The sequence below is a fragment of the Anoplopoma fimbria genome, chromosome 2 (genome assembly GCF_027596085.1).
Source record: "Anoplopoma fimbria isolate UVic2021 breed Golden Eagle Sablefish chromosome 2, Afim_UVic_2022, whole genome shotgun sequence".
In the NCBI taxonomy this organism is placed as follows: Eukaryota; Metazoa; Chordata; class Actinopteri; order Perciformes; family Anoplopomatidae; genus Anoplopoma; species Anoplopoma fimbria.
Window position 1 is genome coordinate 32,626,061 of NC_072450.1, and position 16,895 is coordinate 32,642,955.

General features: G+C 40.5%; 1 protein-coding gene across 1 annotated transcript in view; it reads left to right on the top strand.

The window, feature by feature from the left end:
• Positions 1-16,895, top strand: part of LOC129098904 (mucin-5AC-like) — a 47,877-nt gene that overhangs the window by 9,335 nt on the left and 21,647 nt on the right. The window contains exons 15-33 of the mRNA XM_054608039.1: positions 602-766; positions 850-944; positions 1,057-1,183; positions 2,272-2,527; positions 2,807-2,842; positions 4,972-5,107; positions 5,617-5,768; positions 6,137-6,275; positions 6,906-7,016; positions 7,394-7,573; positions 7,701-7,940; positions 8,863-9,019; positions 9,920-10,048; positions 10,256-10,406; positions 11,020-11,264; positions 12,845-12,924; positions 13,093-13,573; positions 14,141-14,196; positions 16,231-16,653. Coding sequence (XP_054464014.1) covers positions 602-766; positions 850-944; positions 1,057-1,183; positions 2,272-2,527; positions 2,807-2,842; positions 4,972-5,107; positions 5,617-5,768; positions 6,137-6,275; positions 6,906-7,016; positions 7,394-7,573; positions 7,701-7,940; positions 8,863-9,019; positions 9,920-10,048; positions 10,256-10,406; positions 11,020-11,264; positions 12,845-12,924; positions 13,093-13,573; positions 14,141-14,196; positions 16,231-16,653 — 3,359 coding nt within the window. The remainder of the gene's footprint in view (positions 1-601; positions 767-849; positions 945-1,056; positions 1,184-2,271; positions 2,528-2,806; positions 2,843-4,971; positions 5,108-5,616; positions 5,769-6,136; positions 6,276-6,905; positions 7,017-7,393; positions 7,574-7,700; positions 7,941-8,862; positions 9,020-9,919; positions 10,049-10,255; positions 10,407-11,019; positions 11,265-12,844; positions 12,925-13,092; positions 13,574-14,140; positions 14,197-16,230; positions 16,654-16,895) is intronic.

A 16,895-nucleotide genomic window follows, 5' to 3' on the forward strand; every position in this document is an offset into this window, starting at 1 on the left:
CAACAATATAGTTCTAGTTGTCTTAATATCTTATTTAGTATTTTGGTAACACGTTATATGCTACTCATTTCTATAAGGCATTATAAACATACTCATACATGTTCATAATGCTTTTTAACAACAATATTATCACATGTAAAGCATTTTGTCATGTTTTATAAGTTAAAGTATCTATTATAATATAACTCACTAACTTTTTTTGCAAGCGTCATAGTGTATTAGAATTTCCATAGCTGTAATGCATCATAATCATTGTTATAATGCATTATATTGTGATTATAAGTTACTCTTAGTGGTTATTGTTTGCTTTAAGTAAAATATACATGAATTTATGTTTCTAAATATTTCATTGATGGATCTCATGATTTGATTTATTTAATTAAAAAAAAGAATTTTTGTGAAGGCTGCAAAACCCAATCAGTTTAAATTGTGACAATAATTGCTATAGTGGCACGGAGTAGATCGCTTCATGAATAGATCTTGACTTTGACCTTCAAAATGAGTAGTGATTCCTCTGTTCTGTGAAAGAGTAGCCACACAATCCATTCAATTTGCCGCTTACAGTATAGATATTCATTACGGTGATGGTGTGTGCCTGCAGGTCTTTGTGGGAACTTCAACAGTAACCAAGCTGATGACTTCCTTAAGCTCAGTGGAGTTCCAGATGCCACAGCAACCGGTTTTGTCAACAGCTGGAAGACACATGCTGGTTGCCCTGATGTTAAGAGCAACTTTGAGAAACCCTGCAGTCTTAGTCTGGAAAATGGTAGGTCGGATTCATTTCGATTCTCTGTATTCACTGTGGGTTCTTCAGAATGACTGATGCTGGTCTTTATTTGTCAATGACAGAGAAATACGCCCAGCACTGGTGCTCCATGCTGAGTCACCCTGAAGGAGTGTTTGCCTCTTGCCACTCTGAGATTAGCCCTGACTCGTACAAAGAGGTATGGCTCACAGCTACAGCTTTCACATATTTCTGTGGACCAGTCTGCAGACCTTGATGCATGACCTCACAATGCACTGCTTTTATAATTTTTTTATTTTGTCTTATTACAGAACTGCATGTATGACAGCTGTAACTGTGAGAACAGCGAGGACTGCATGTGTGCTGCGGTCTCCTCGTATGTCCATGCCTGTGCAGCAGCAGGAATCCAGATGAGCGGCTGGAGGAAGACCATCTGTGGTGAGCGGAGAGTAATTGTGAAACAGAAGAATCAAAGATTCAAATCTGAGACCACTCTGAAACAGTCAGTGTACAAGTGGTTCTACTACTGTCATTATTGCTACTTTTGTCTGATACGAATGGGAAGTAACAAGGCCTTGTTTGGGATTGTCAAGTGACTTTTTTAGGTGGTGAAGGCAGTCATGGAAACATCTTGCTGCAATACTTTGCTTTGCTTTGAAAAGTCGATATTGTGTTGAGTACTCTCCTTCGAGTGTAATATCCCTTTTGAGTGTTCTGACATATGAACTGTGACATACACTGTTTGATTGGAATAGCTGCTTTATTCTATATTCACAATGTGATAGGTTTTACTTATTTTAACCTGAATTTTTTTTATTAACACAAAATTGTTAACAGGCAACAGTAACAAACTTGACCAAACTAAAAGACAGCATTTACTGAGGTGGACTTCTTACCAAACAAGTTTTTCTTATAGAAATGAACTAGACTACAACGGGGTCCAAGCACCAGGAGGCTCAACAACCTGAGACAGCATTGCTGAATACGCTCGGCCAGGCTCAGTCACCTCAGACAGCTTCTTCTTGACCAAATGAGCTCAATTTCAATTAGCTTGATAAAAGAGAGAAAGACGAGCCAGATACACAGGTCACACAATCCCAGCTCTAACTACGGCTTCATCACACATTTTAATATCAATCAATTTATATGACTATTTAGGGATGGGATATATATATATAGGCGTGGCTTGTACTAGAAGATGCAGCTCAATGTTCGAAATATATGGATATAAATATATATATGTTAAATTTCACATTTGCTTCAGTGGATTGGATGATATTTTGTAAACGCCCCTGAGTGCAGGACCAGTCATCAAACATATGAATCCGTTTCAAAGAAGAGAAAAGACTTTAATATATATATTTAGCTTATAACAAAAGATGAATAAACAATTACCTCAAGAACACAGGACTAAACTCGGGAAATATATTTGTAATTCACTGGGTCCTTAAATGTCTTCTTGTGTTATGAGTGCAGTGGTCACAGTGTCACAGTTGTTCACCGATTCTGTGATCTGACCTCCTCAGGGAAATATGCCAGCTCCTGCCCCAGCAGCATGATCTACTCCTACAACATCACGTCCAGCAGCCAAACCTGCCGCTGCTTCAGCAGCACAGACCTCAGCTGTCACTTCTCCTTCCCGCCCATCGATGGTTGTATCTGTGCAGAGGGAACCTATCTGGATGACACTGGGAAGTGTGTCCCATCTCAGGAGTGTCCCTGTTATGACAAAGGCTCTGTGGTGCCTGCCGGACAAGTCGTCAACAAGGACGGGGTCATGTGGTATGTACATGATATATTGCACAAGTTTTTATTAGTTATGGCATTGATGTGCATGTAATTCAGTAGGTTCAAATGAGTGTACTTTACACCTTCTATCTAAATTGAAGCTTTGAATCTTCACTTTGTCTACAGTTGGATTAGGGAGCTTTGGAAGAACAAGTCAATATTGGTTCTTTGACTTTTTTGTGATATACTGATAATATGACAAATGTTTAAACAGTGTTGTTCAAGTTATATATGTATGCATATTACTGTGTTTTCTTTTTATATCTCCACTAGCACCTGTAAGGAGGGCAAGCTGGGCTGCATTGGGGAGTTTATTACACTACAACGTAAGTTACATTAAAGCTGATTAGTAGCGAGTGCTACATTACTTCCTGATAATAGAATATAAAGTCAAATGGCTGTACAGTTAGATTCTAGATGTCCAGCTGTGACAGATTAAAACCTTGAGCAGTTTCGGATGCCCTCATAGTTGAAATATTTGGCTGCATCATTTTAACTCATTTTATATTTGAAAATACAGTTGAAAAGAAAACATGTTCATATACTTTCACTAAGAGTGAGATGTTAAGATGGATACCCATCTCATGTATGTGTGTTAAATAGAGAGTTGGAGTCAGGACAGTGTTAAATACTGGAAACGGGGGGAAAGCTATCTTGACTCCATTCAAAAATGCACCTACCAACACCTCTAAAGCTTATTTGTTACATCTGTTATAAAAAACAGATGTGTGAAAACAACAGCAAGACCTGGGAAGTTGCACACAGTCACCAGCTGTTTGTCAGAAACAGTTCCAACATGTAACATCCTCTTAATCCATAAATTATCACATTTCTGTTTGTGTACAGGTTACACAAACAAGAACCACGTGAGCTTAAGATATGTTAGCTTCAGCTCAGTACTTGTACTGAATAGAAATACAATCAAACGATCTAAAGTCCAAAGAAATTCAACCTATAAACATAACATTTGCGACACAAACTGTATAATCAACCAATGTGTAGTTTAGAGACACTGGCAATTATTTGCTGTAACCTTTAGTGCTCAGTGCTCTCTTACAACATGACGCAGTAGTGCATAGGGACATAAATCAAGGGGAAATGCAATTAAACCAATGGGCCCCTTTCAATAGATTTTGGGATTTTGGGCTAAAAGCACATCCAATAGTCTCATGGTTTTGTTTCACAAGCCTTCTGCAGTATTTCCTACTGCCAGGGGGATGTTTATCTCCATTTACAGTAAATTGACTCATCATCATTTAAATATATTACAATAACAAACTACAGACTATTTCTTTTGTTACTATGATTCTAGGGTTGTGTTTGATTCATTGGGCTTGTTTCTATGTCAAAAAATAGATCCCATATTCTAAGTTAATTAAAAGTAAAAGAATAAAGAATAAAATGGGAGTGAAAATAGTCTGGGTGAAAATAGTCACATGGCAGCTATTTGGCTATATATACCCTTCCAAGTTGACTATGCTTAATTTAGCAACAGTTAGCCAAAAGGCCAGAGAGCCCTTTTGGCAGAAAATTGTTGTAGTAGTCATAGTAATAGTGGTAATAGTATAAAGAATAACAAAATAAACGTTTTCGAGTGTGCTCTGGTGGATAAATGGGTAAGACTCAGGATTTGTTCTCAAGGAGAGGGTTGAGTCTTGTGTGAAGCCTGGTTTTTACGCATAGTTGACTTATCATTTTATGTTTTTTTATTATTAATATTTTCATTTTTCAACTGCAGTTTGGTTCGGCTTCGTCAAGGTTTTGGAAGAAATGACATTGCCTACAGAAGGCTACATATTAACATTCAGTTTATATTTGTTTTCAATTCAATTTATTTTGTATTGCCCAAAATCACAAATTACAAATTTGCCTCAGAGGGCTTTACAATCTGTACACATGCGACATCCAGAAACCTATGGGAGAGCGACAGAGGAGGGATCCTTCTCCCAGGATGGACAGAATGCAATAGATGTCATGTGTAGAGAATGAAAAACATAACAAAGTTACTTAATAATGATATACGGAATAGTAATGTGACTAATAATAATAATGGTAGTAGCAGTGGGTGTCAGCAGGGCCACAGCAGGAGGCACGACCACAGTCCAAATTTAACCACGATTCATGGAAACCTGCGAGGCGAGAAAGCACAAAGACTCCAGGGTACAAGCAAAGCTAATAAGCGTAATAGTACAGGGAATAATAATAGTAATGTGACTAATAACAATGGTAGTAGCAGTGGGTGTTGGCAGGGCCACAGCAGGAGGCACAACCATGGTTCAGATATAACCATGATTCATAGAAACCTGCAAGGCGAGAAAGCACAAGGATGTGTGCCGCCATCATTTTTAATTAGGGTATAAAATGCATTATCTTGGATGTTGCATTAAATCATTAGTGGTGAATGGCGATGTTAAGATAGTTACCAACAATCATTGAAGAAATAAATCATTTCCAATATGTCTTTTCTCAGTGGCCTGTGCTCCTCCCATGGTGTTCTTCAACTGCTCTGATAATGGTCTGGCTGCAAAAGGAACGGAGTGTGAGAAGAGCTGCAACACATTAGACATGGCCTGTGTGAGTCTGCAAAAACAGATTATTAGTTTATATCTAGATGACGTATTTAAATAATCGGATCTTCAAGGTTTATTAAAATATTTTCTCTGCTGGTGCATGGATGAAACATTTGGTGGATCAGTGGCGTAAGGTGTTACGACGGGCTCCAGTGCATGCTAGAAATCACACACACCATTGTATTTTCTCGTCACATGATGAAATAGAGACAACATACACACATATTACCCTAAATCATCATTGCATATCTGTATATGACAAAATACCAAAGAAAATAAGAAGCTACTCCTTTCATTGAATATTTTTTTATATTTTTTTCAAAGTATGGTTTATCTAGTATAAGCATATTATGTTGTTGTAGATTGCTACTTACTATTTTAGAAAAAATTGAAAAACAACACTTTCAACTGAATGTTCCCTTCATGGGCCCCTCCACCCCCAGGGGCCCCGTGGAACCTGCACTGTTTATATTTCGCCCATGCTGTGGATTGTAAATTTGATCTATTCTTCAGGTGACCACAGAGTGTGTGTCCGGCTGTACGTGTCCATCTGGCATGGTGTCTGATGGTAAAGGAGGCTGCATCCATCCAGAGGCCTGTCCCTGTGTTCACAATGGTGTGTCTTACGAGCCTGGACAAACCACAAAGGTGGAATGCAATACCTGGTAGGTGAATCACAAGCAGAGTGCAATGCTGTAAAGGCAGCAGGTACATCATTACTATTGTTTCAACTCAATCTGTGACTGAAATGTACAAATTCAAGGATTCAAGAATTAAAGGATCCTTTATTGTCAGTTTGCCCATTGAAATGCAGTTGTAGCCCATTTACTACATTTACTTTCTTGAATGTGGGCTCAATAGTCACCGATCTCCCTTTGCTGGGTTCTCCTGAAGTCTTGTTTCATCCATTTTATTTTCCTGCAAACAAACATCGACTACCAGGAGTAGACTGGGTAGTGGACTAGCCTCAGATCGTCTCAAGTCGTGTCTTTTACTATAAGCCTGATGCATTCTAATGTGCCTCTGTTTACAGCACTTGTAAAGACAGGAAATGGGATTGCACTACCAACCAGTGTGATGGAACCTGTTCGGTCTATGGCGCTGGACATTACATGACTTTTGATCAGAAGCGCTTCACCTTTGATGGCAGTTGTGAATACATTCTCACTCAGGTATGAACGCACAGTAGTTGTTGAGCAGAGTCCTCTGTGAGAATTTTCCTCCATCAGTCCTCCATCTACAAATGCACAGTCCTGCTTGAAGCTGGCATACAATAGTTATTTGGCTTGTAACAGAGTCATATAATATGAAGTTAATCATGTAATACATTAGATACAATCATCAACTGTGCCCTCCATGGTCCAGGACAAGAGCATAGGTTTCATTTAAACACTTGGGAAAGGGAGGGTGGTGTGGGACACTTAATTTCCTGCATTCTGGTAACTTTTTCTGCACCAATTTATGGTGGAAAAGTCTTTATAAGTGTAAACGCAAAGATAAAATTCAGGCGCAAGGTGACAATTCCAAATATTAAAATGTCGTGGAATATAATGCAGTAAGGTTATCAGGTATTCTGTATCTCTTTCAAATATTTATTATTCTGTAAATAAACTTTTCACATTAAAGCTACCTCTGCTGAGTCGGCACTCATGTAGGCATGATTTACTCTTTCCTCCATTTTGAGTCCAGATCTATGAGAAAGGTGACAACCAGTGAGTCGATAGTCGAGCAGAGCCTCTAATATTGATGATTTGTATGTGTGTGTGTGTGTGTGTGTATGCGCGTGCGTTTATCTTCCTCAGGACTACTGCGGCAGTGCTCAGAGTAATGGAACCTTCCGAGTGCTCACTGAGAATGTTCCTTGTGGAACAACAGGAACCACCTGCTCCAAGAACATCAAGATCTTCCTTGGGGTAAATAGTCAATATATAACATTTCAAAAGAACACCTGCAATGTCATGACTCAAAATAAACTGCTGACACAAAGCTGAAATTCAAGATATATTCACATAGGTAAACTGATTTGGCTTTTCTAGTGTTAAGTAAAAGATTAATCGAATTGCTTTGCTGAAGACACTTTGGCAAAAGGTCCCGCCTGGTGTTTTCACACAAAAAGACAAAAATGTGAATAAGCAGACTCAAACCACTTGATTTGTCAGGTGCATCGTATTCATGGAATACAACAGAAAAAGAGAAGCTCCTCAAAGCTGCATATAATGTAGATACTGGCTCCAGGGACATTTGCAACGAGTTTTCTGAGATTATACTGTCAATTTCTGTCCACTTTTAGACTGCAGAACTGCTTTTAACAGAGGGAAGCTATCAATTGCTTTCAAGTGGAAATGAAGAAACAGTTCCATTCCAGTACAACACTATGGGCATCTACCTGGTAATTGAAGCTAACAATGGACTCATTTTCATGTGGGACAGGAAGACCAGCTTGTTCATCAAGCTCAGCCCAAAATATAAGGTAACCGTGCAATGTGTGAAGGAAATTTTGGCTTTTAATGTGACTACAATTGATTTGTTCAGACAGCAAAAGGCAGGCTTTGATATTTAAGTTGACCTACATTATATAAGGAGCTCTACTTTTTCAGGGTCGTGTATGTGGACTGTGTGGCAGCTATGATGACAATGCAAATAATGACTTCACCACAAGAGGCCATGCTGTGGTTGTCAACCCACTTGTTTTCGGGAACAGCTGGAAGGATTCGCCAAGCTGCCCTGACGCTCAGAGCATCACCAACCCCTGTACAGCAAATCCATACAGACAGGCCTGGGCCCAGAAACAGTGCAGCATGATACAGAGTGACGTCTTCTCTGCCTGCCACTCCATTGTAGGTTGTTGTTAAGTGGAAAAAATGTTAGACTTTTCTCTTGCATCTTCAGGTCAAAAGGTCAATTTTGTTAAGAAGAAATCACATAACCTAATAGGCAGATTGCAATGAAGCAGCAAACATGCATATGGATTTGTTTATACTACTTAAGGAGAGACATTCCAGGTGAATACAGTAAGAAAATGTAACTAATAGATAGTTTAACTTTCCCCAGTTGATGTCTTACCTTAAGACAATTGTTATTGCATTATATGTTTACTGAAAGTAATGTTACGTTTAATTATCCGAATGAGGAATTATCTAATGGTAACCTCCAGTTAATTAAGGAGGAATCTACAGACACAAATAGATAAAGTAGAAAAATAATCACGGAAATGTGTATTTTGGATGTGTTCTTTCAAGTAGTCTGAACCAAGACATGTTGTGGAGGCAAAACAGACCAAAATCCCAAATTTATCAGTGCATGAAAAACAACGTTTTTGCCTCTAGTGTCTCCCTTTAAGCTGTCTTCATACTATTTTTAGAATTTTTTTTAGTACAGTTATTGCCACAAAAGTATCAAAAGTAAAAGTACTCATGGCCCTCTTTCAGTATTAAATAATCATATAATACTGTTGATTATTTGATCATTATTTGCTATACAGTAACATTTATGCAGCATTCTAATGTAGCTAATTGAGATGAAGTTTTGTGAATAACAATTTAAATACTGTTGAGTTGTTTCATCTCTTGACAGTGTAACATATTCTATAACCTATTTGTTTGGAAAGTAATCAGTGACTGTAGATCTTTGATAAATGTAGTGGAGTAGCAAATACATCATTTGTCTCTTCGATGTAAACAACTAGAAGCAACAGTCCCTTTCCTCCATTTTGTGTTGTTGAGCTTACTTTTCAGCGTATCATCATAATCTTCCCTCTAGGTGGATCCTGCTCCATTTTTTGAAGCATGTGTGTTTGACTCATGTGCTTGTGACACGGGTGGAGACTGCGAGTGTTTCTGCACTGCTGTGGCTGCTTATGCTGAATCCTGTAATCAAGCTGGCATCTGTATACCATGGAGAACCCCAAAGATCTGTCGTGAGTAACTAAGATGAAACATTACTTTTCTTCAAAGCAACAATAAGCACAAAGTGCATACAGTACATCTCAGCTAAACTTATTTTTAAGACAGAGGAAGAGAAAAATCAATTAAATCTGTAATAACTTGTATCAATAACCTATCAATTATAACCATTTGTAATCAGTGATAACTATATTTATGCCCTCAGCCTTTGAAAGTTTAAATCTTTATTTTTTGAGATCATGGTCCCATATTTTTCAAAGTTCTTACATTTAGAGATCACAGCTCTCAAGTCTGTATTTTGCAGCAGATTCTACAACAAGACAAAAAAGGAATTAACAGGATCAGTAACATCATGAGGTATTTGCTGGAATCTTATAATTTTCTCAGCTACATACTATGTATTACTGAGAAAATATATATGACACAGTAAAAGCCTTAAAAATGATTTGGGTGAATTCCTCTTTTTGATTCCTCTTCCTGATTACTTTTAGCAGAAATTAACGCATATGAAATGAACAAGCTGCCTCCAGCATTTCAACCGGAACAATATGATATGATATGAAAATTAGCGGAAATAGAGAAAACAATAACGACAAGAAAATAACATTTTGAGGAAAGCTCAAACAGACATAAACCGCTGGTCTGGCTCTGTTGAAAGTAAAATTATACACCCACCATAACCTCTAAAACTAACAAATTAGAGGAAATCTCACAAACAGAAATGTTTGTGAGATTTCTGTGCTGGAGCTTTTTCTTGTCTACAGTCTGCTTATGTTCCCTGAGCATTTTTCACTCTCCCCTACACAGACACATGCTCCCCACACATGTCAAAGGCTTGCCGCTGCTCACACAAGTCACATTGCAGTAGACACAGGCCAGTCCCTTCCTCACATTTTAATGATTGTCTTTTGCAGCTCTTTTCTGTGATTACTACAATCCCCCTGGTGAATGTGAATGGCACTACATGCCATGCGGATCTCCTTGTATGAAAACCTGCAGGAACCCCTCAGGCAGCTGCTCTACACAGATACCTCCACTAGAAGGTATGCCACAAGATTAGGTTTTTATAACTTGATCTAACCTCAAATCAAATTAAATTCATTGTTCTTTACATTGGCGTTATTTTTTTAAAGTTATGTTTAAAAGTTGCCTCATAAAATCATTCAACCACAATGCCAGGTGTACACAAAAAAAAGTATTGAGGAACACATTTATTGCAATGAGTGAACAGCTGTTTGTTTTTTAATTAGGTTGCTATCCAAAATGTCCTCCTGCGCAACCCTACTTTGATGAGGATACAATGACATGTGCTTTGAGAGAACAATGTGGCTGCTACGATAAAGAGGGGAGACACTATAATAATAGTGCCAAAGTGCCAACAACTGAAAACTGTCAAACATGGTAGGTATACCACATGTCCCAAACAATGTTATATACATTTGTGACAGGTGAAATAAAATGGAAGCAAATCAAAGCTGAACTATATATCACATGTTTTCTTTCTTGAAGTACATGCAGTTCAATGGCCATCCGATGCGACTACGATGCCAAAGGTATGCAAAGACTGTGAGAGATTGTGAGTTGTAAAGTTACTTACTTTTGTTAATGGTTATTATATTAACAATACATCTCCTCTCTTTATAGCCTGCACTTGCACATATCTTGGGAACAAGTATCCCCCTGGCTATATCATCTATAACACAATAGATGGACATGGAAATTGCATCAAAGCAGTGTGTGGGATGAATGGTACCATTGATAAGGGATCATATCGATGTAACCACACCACACCGATAACTGTAACCACTACTGCAGCCAGCCAGTCTTCAACCACCTTTGTTTTTACATCAACCACACCAGGTATGTGCAAGGTATTCATTTAGAAAAACTGAAGACGTATTGAGCTGTATACTGTAAGATTTACCACATGGCTAACACTTATATTATGTGTGTCCACAGAGCCATCCACTGTCCCATGTCATCCTTGTGAATGGTCACCATGGTATGATACTAGCTTCCCTACACTGGGAACTCCAGGAGGAGACAATGAAACCTACGAAAAGATTAGAGAGGCAGGGCACAAGATATGTGCCAAGCCAAGCCAGATCCAATGCAGAGCTGAGAAATTCCCTAATGTCACCATTGACAATGTGGGACAAGTGGTGCAATGTAATCTGGCTGAGGGGCTGACATGCAGAAATGAGGACCAGTTGGGACAGCTGGCCTTATGCTTTAACTACCAAGTCAGAGTTCTGTGTTGTGACGATAGCACATGCACAACAAAGCCGATGCCTTCTACAACACCTTCAAGCTCAACCACAAAACCAGTAATACCTACAACCGAAACACCTTGTCTGGAAACATTATGCAACTGGTCACAATGGATTAGTTCAGACTACCCTGAATATGGTCCTGGAGGTGGGGACAATGAAACCATCAAACACGCCATCCAGAAAGGATTTAAAATCTGTGAAAATCCAGTAGCAGTGGAATGCCAGGCTGTTCACCTTAAAGGAGTACCACTAAGCCAATTGGGACAAAAAATAACATGTAATAACCAAGGACTTGTGTGTAAGAACAGTTTACAGTTTCCTCCAATATGTTTAGATTATGAAATTCGGGTAAAGTGTTGCAAGACAGTGCAGTGCAGCACAACACCAAAACCTACTATTACTTCCACAACCATACCAACTACACCATCCTCTACTAAGACCACCACACCCTCCACCACATCGGAAAAAACATCAACTCAGCCATCAATTACTACAACTATTAAAACCTCTACCACAACTGAAACACCAGCTACAACTCAGCAACACGAAACTACTAAAACACCTTGTCAGGAAACATTATGCAACTGGTCACAATGGATTAGTTCAGACTACCCTGAATATGGTCCTGGAGGTGGGGACAATGAAACCATCAAACACGCCATCCAGAAAGGATTTAAAATCTGTGAAAATCCAGTAGCAGTGGAATGCCAGGCTGTTCACCTTAAAGGAGTACCCCTAAGCCAATTGGGACAAAAAATAACATGTAATAACCAAGGACTTGTGTGTAAGAACAGTTTACAGTTTCCTCCAATATGTTTAGATTATGAAATTCGGGTAAAGTGTTGCAAGACAGTGCAGTGCAGCACAACACCCTCCACCACATCTGAAAGAACATCAACTCAGCCACCAATTAGTACAACTATTAAAACCTCTACCACAACTGAAACACCAGCTACAACTCAGCAACCCAAAACTACGTCAACAACCACCACACCTTCTACCACAACTGAAACACCGGGTACATCTCAGCCACCCAAAACTCCTAAAACAACCAAACTACCACAACCTACAAAACCCAAAAACTAAAACACCACAACTTCTACCACAACTAAAACACCGGGTACAACTCAGCCACCCAAAACTCCTAAAACAACCACCACACCTTCTACCACAACTGAAACACCGGGTACAACTCAGTCACCCAAAACTACTAAAACGACCATCCCTCCTGTTACTACAACTGAAACAATAACTACAAGTCAGCCACCTATAACTACACCTTGCCCTGGGGGACATGATATGACATGTGGTTGGTCAGAATGGATTAATCTTGGCAAGCCGACATCAGGCCCTGATGGTGGAGAAGATGAATCCATCCAGAAAATAATCTCTGCTGGTTATCATGTATGCTCAGATCCTGAAGAAGTCCAGTGTAGAGCTGTCCTTTACCCCCACATGTCCATGTCACAGATGGGTCAAACTGTGACTTGCAAAAGTTGGGCTCATGTGCATTAACAAACAACAAGGGCTTCAGCAACAGTGTTTTGATTATGAAATTCAATTGAAATGCTGTGGATGTCTCAACTCCTTCAACACCTTCCACAACAGTTCCAACTACTACACCTTCAACTACGCCAACCACCACAACTTCTACCACAACTACAACACCGGGTACAACTCAGCCACCCAAAACTACTAAAACAACCACCACACCTTCTACCACAACTGAAACACCGGGTACAACTCAGCCACCCAAAACTCCTAAAACAACCACCACACCTTCTACCACAACTGAAACACCGGGTACAACTCAGTCACCCAAAACTACTAAAACGACCATCCCTCCTGTTACCACAACTGAAACAATAACTACAAGTCAGCCACCTATAACTACACCTTGCCCTGGGGGACATGATATGACATGTGGTTGGTCAGAATGGATTAATCTTGGCAAGCCGACATCAGGCCCTGATGGTGGAGAAGATGAATCCATCCAGAAAATAATCTCTGCTGGTTATCATGTATGCTCAGATCCTGAAGAAGTCCAGTGTAGAGCTGTCCTTTACCCCCACATGTCCATGTCACAGATGGGTCAAACTGTGACTTGCAATAAAGAAGTTGGGCTCATGTGCATTAACAAACAACAAGGGCTTCAGCAACAGTGTTTTGATTATGAAATTCAATTGAAATGCTGTGGATGTCCAACTCCGTCAACTCCTTCAACACCTTCCACAACAGTTCCAACTACTACACCTTCAACTACGCCAACCACCACAACTTCTACCACAACACCGGGTACAACTCAGCCACCCAAAACTCCTAAAACAACCACCACACCTTCTACCACAACTGAAACACCGGGTACAACTCAGCCACCCAAAACTCCTAAAACAACCACCACACCTTCTACCACAACTGAAACACCGGGTACAACTCAGTCACCCAAAACTACTAAAACGACCATCCCTCTTGTTACCACAACTGAAACAATAACTACAAGTCAGCCACCTATAACGACACCTTGCCCTGGGGGACATGATATGACATGTGGTTGGTCAGAATGGATTAATCTTGGCAAGCCGACATCAGGCCCTGATGGTGGAGAAGATGAATCCATCCAGAAAATAATCTCTGCTGGTTATCATGTATGCTCAGATCCTGAAGAAGTCCAGTGTAGAGCTGTCCTTTACCCCCACATGTCCATGTCACAGATGGGTCAAACTGTGACTTGCAATAAAGAAGTTGGGCTCATGTGCATTAACAAACAACAAGGGCTTCAGCAACAGTGTTTTGATTATGAAATTCAATTGAAATGCTGTGGATGTCCAACTCCGTCAACTCCTTCAACACCTTCCACAACAGTTCCAACTACTACACCTTCAACTACGCCAACCACCACAACTTCTACCACAACTACAACACCGGGTACAACTCAGCCACCCAAAACTACTAAAACAACCACCACACCTTCTACCACAACTGAAACACCGGGTACAACTCAGCCACCCAAAACTCCTAAAACAACCACCACACCTTCTACCACAACTGAAACACCGGGTACAACTCAGTCACCCAAAACTACTAAAACGACCATCCTTCCTGTTACTACAACTGAAACAATAACTACAAGTCAGCCACCTATAACTACACCTTGCCCTGGGGGACATGATATGACATGTGGTTGGTCAGAATGGATTAATCTTGGCAAGCCGACATCAGGCCCTGATGGTGGAGAAGATGAATCCATCCAGAAAATAATCTCTGCTGGTTATCATGTATGCTCAGATCCTGAAGAAGTCCAGTGTAGAGCTGTCCTTTACCCCCACATGTCCATGTCACAGATGGGTCAAACTGTGACTTGCAATAAAGAAGTTGGGCTCATGTGCATTAACAAACAACAAGGGCTTCAGCAACAGTGTTTTGATTATGAAATTCAATTGAAATGCTGTGGATGTCCAACTCCGTCAACTCCTTCAACACCTTCCACAACAGTTCCAACTACTACACCTTCAACTACGCCAACCACCACAACTTCTACCACAACACCGGGTACAACTCAGCCACCCAAAACTCCTAAAACAACCACCACACCTTCTACCACAACTGAAACACCGGGTACAACTCAGCCACCCAAAACTCCTAAAACAACCACCACACCTTCTACCACAACTGAAACACCGGGTACAACTCAGTCACCCAAAACTACTAAAACGACCATCCCTCCTGTTACCACAACTGAAACAATAACTACAAGTCAGCCACCTATAACTACACCTTGCCCTGGGGGACATGATATGACATGTGGTTGGTCAGAATGGATTAATCTTGGCAAGCCGACATCAGGCCCTGATGGTGGAGAAGATGAATCCATCCAGAAAATAATCTCTGCTGGTTATCATGTATGCTCAGATCCTGAAGAAGTCCAGTGTAGAGCTGTCCTTTACCCCCACATGTCCATGTCACAGATGGGTCAAACTGTGACTTGCAATAAAGAAGTTGGGCTCATGTGCATTAACAAACAACAAGGGCTTCAGCAACAGTGTTTTGATTATGAAATTCAATTGAAATGCTGTGGATGTCCAACTCCGTCAACTCCTTCAACACCTTCCACAACAGTTCCAACTACTACACCTTCAACTACGCCAACCACCACAACTTCTACCACAACTACAACACCGGGTACAACTCAGCCACCCAAAACTACTAAAACAACCACCACACCTTCTACCACAACTGAAACACCGGGTACAACTCAGCCACCCAAAACTCCTAAAACAACCACCACACCTTCTACCACAACTGAAACACCGGGTACAACTCAGTCACCCAAAACTACTAAAACGACCATCCTTCCTGTTACTACAACTGAAACAATAACTACAAGTCAGCCACCTATAACTACACCTTGCCCTGGGGGACATGATATGACATGTGGTTGGTCAGAATGGATTAATCTTGGCAAGCCGACATCAGGCCCTGATGGTGGAGAAGATGAATCCATCCAGAAAATAATCTCTGCTGGTTATCATGTATGCTCAGATCCTGAAGAAGTCCAGTGTAGAGCTGTCCTTTACCCCCACATGTCCATGTCACAGATGGGTCAAACTGTGACTTGCAATAAAGAAGTTGGGCTCATGTGCATTAACAAACAACAAGGGCTTCAGCAACAGTGTTTTGATTATGAAATTCAATTGAAATGCTGTGGATGTCCAACTCCGTCAACTCCTTCAACACCTTCCACAACAGTTCCAACTACTACACCTTCAACTACGCCAACCACCACAACTTCTACCACAACTACAACACCGGGTACAACTCAGCCACCCAAAACTACTAAAACAACCACCACACCTTCTACCACAACTGAAACACCGGGTACAACTCAGCCACCCAAAACTCCTAAAACAACCACCACACCTTCTACCACAACTGAAACACCGGGTACAACTCAGTCACCCAAAACTACTAAAACGACCATCCCTCCTGTTACCACAACTGAAACAATAACTACAAGTCAGCCACCTATAACTACACCTTGCCCTGGGGGACATGATATGACATGTGGTTGGTCAGAATGGATTAATCTTGGCAAGCCGACATCAGGCCCTGATGGTGGAGAAGATGAATCCATCCAGAAAATAATCTCTGCTGGTTATCATGTATGCTCAGATCCTGAAGAAGTCCAGTGTAGAGCTGTCCTTTACCCCCACATGTCCATGTCACAGATGGGTCAAACTGTGACTTGCAATAAAGAAGTTGGGCTCATGTGCATTAACAAACAACAAGGGCTTCAGCAACAGTGTTTTGATTATGAAATTCAATTGAAATGCTGTGGATGTCCAACTCCGTCAACTCCTTCAACACCTTCCACAACAGTTCCAACTACTACACCTTCAACTACGCCAACCACCACAACTTCTACCACAACTACAACACCGGGTACAACTCAGCCACCCAAAACTACTAAAACAACCACCACACCTTCTACCACAACTGAAACACCGGGTACAACTCAGCCACCCAAAACTCCTAAAACAACCACCACACCTTCTACCACAACTGAAACACCGGGTACAACTCAGTCACCCAAAACTACTAAAACGACCATCCCTCCTGT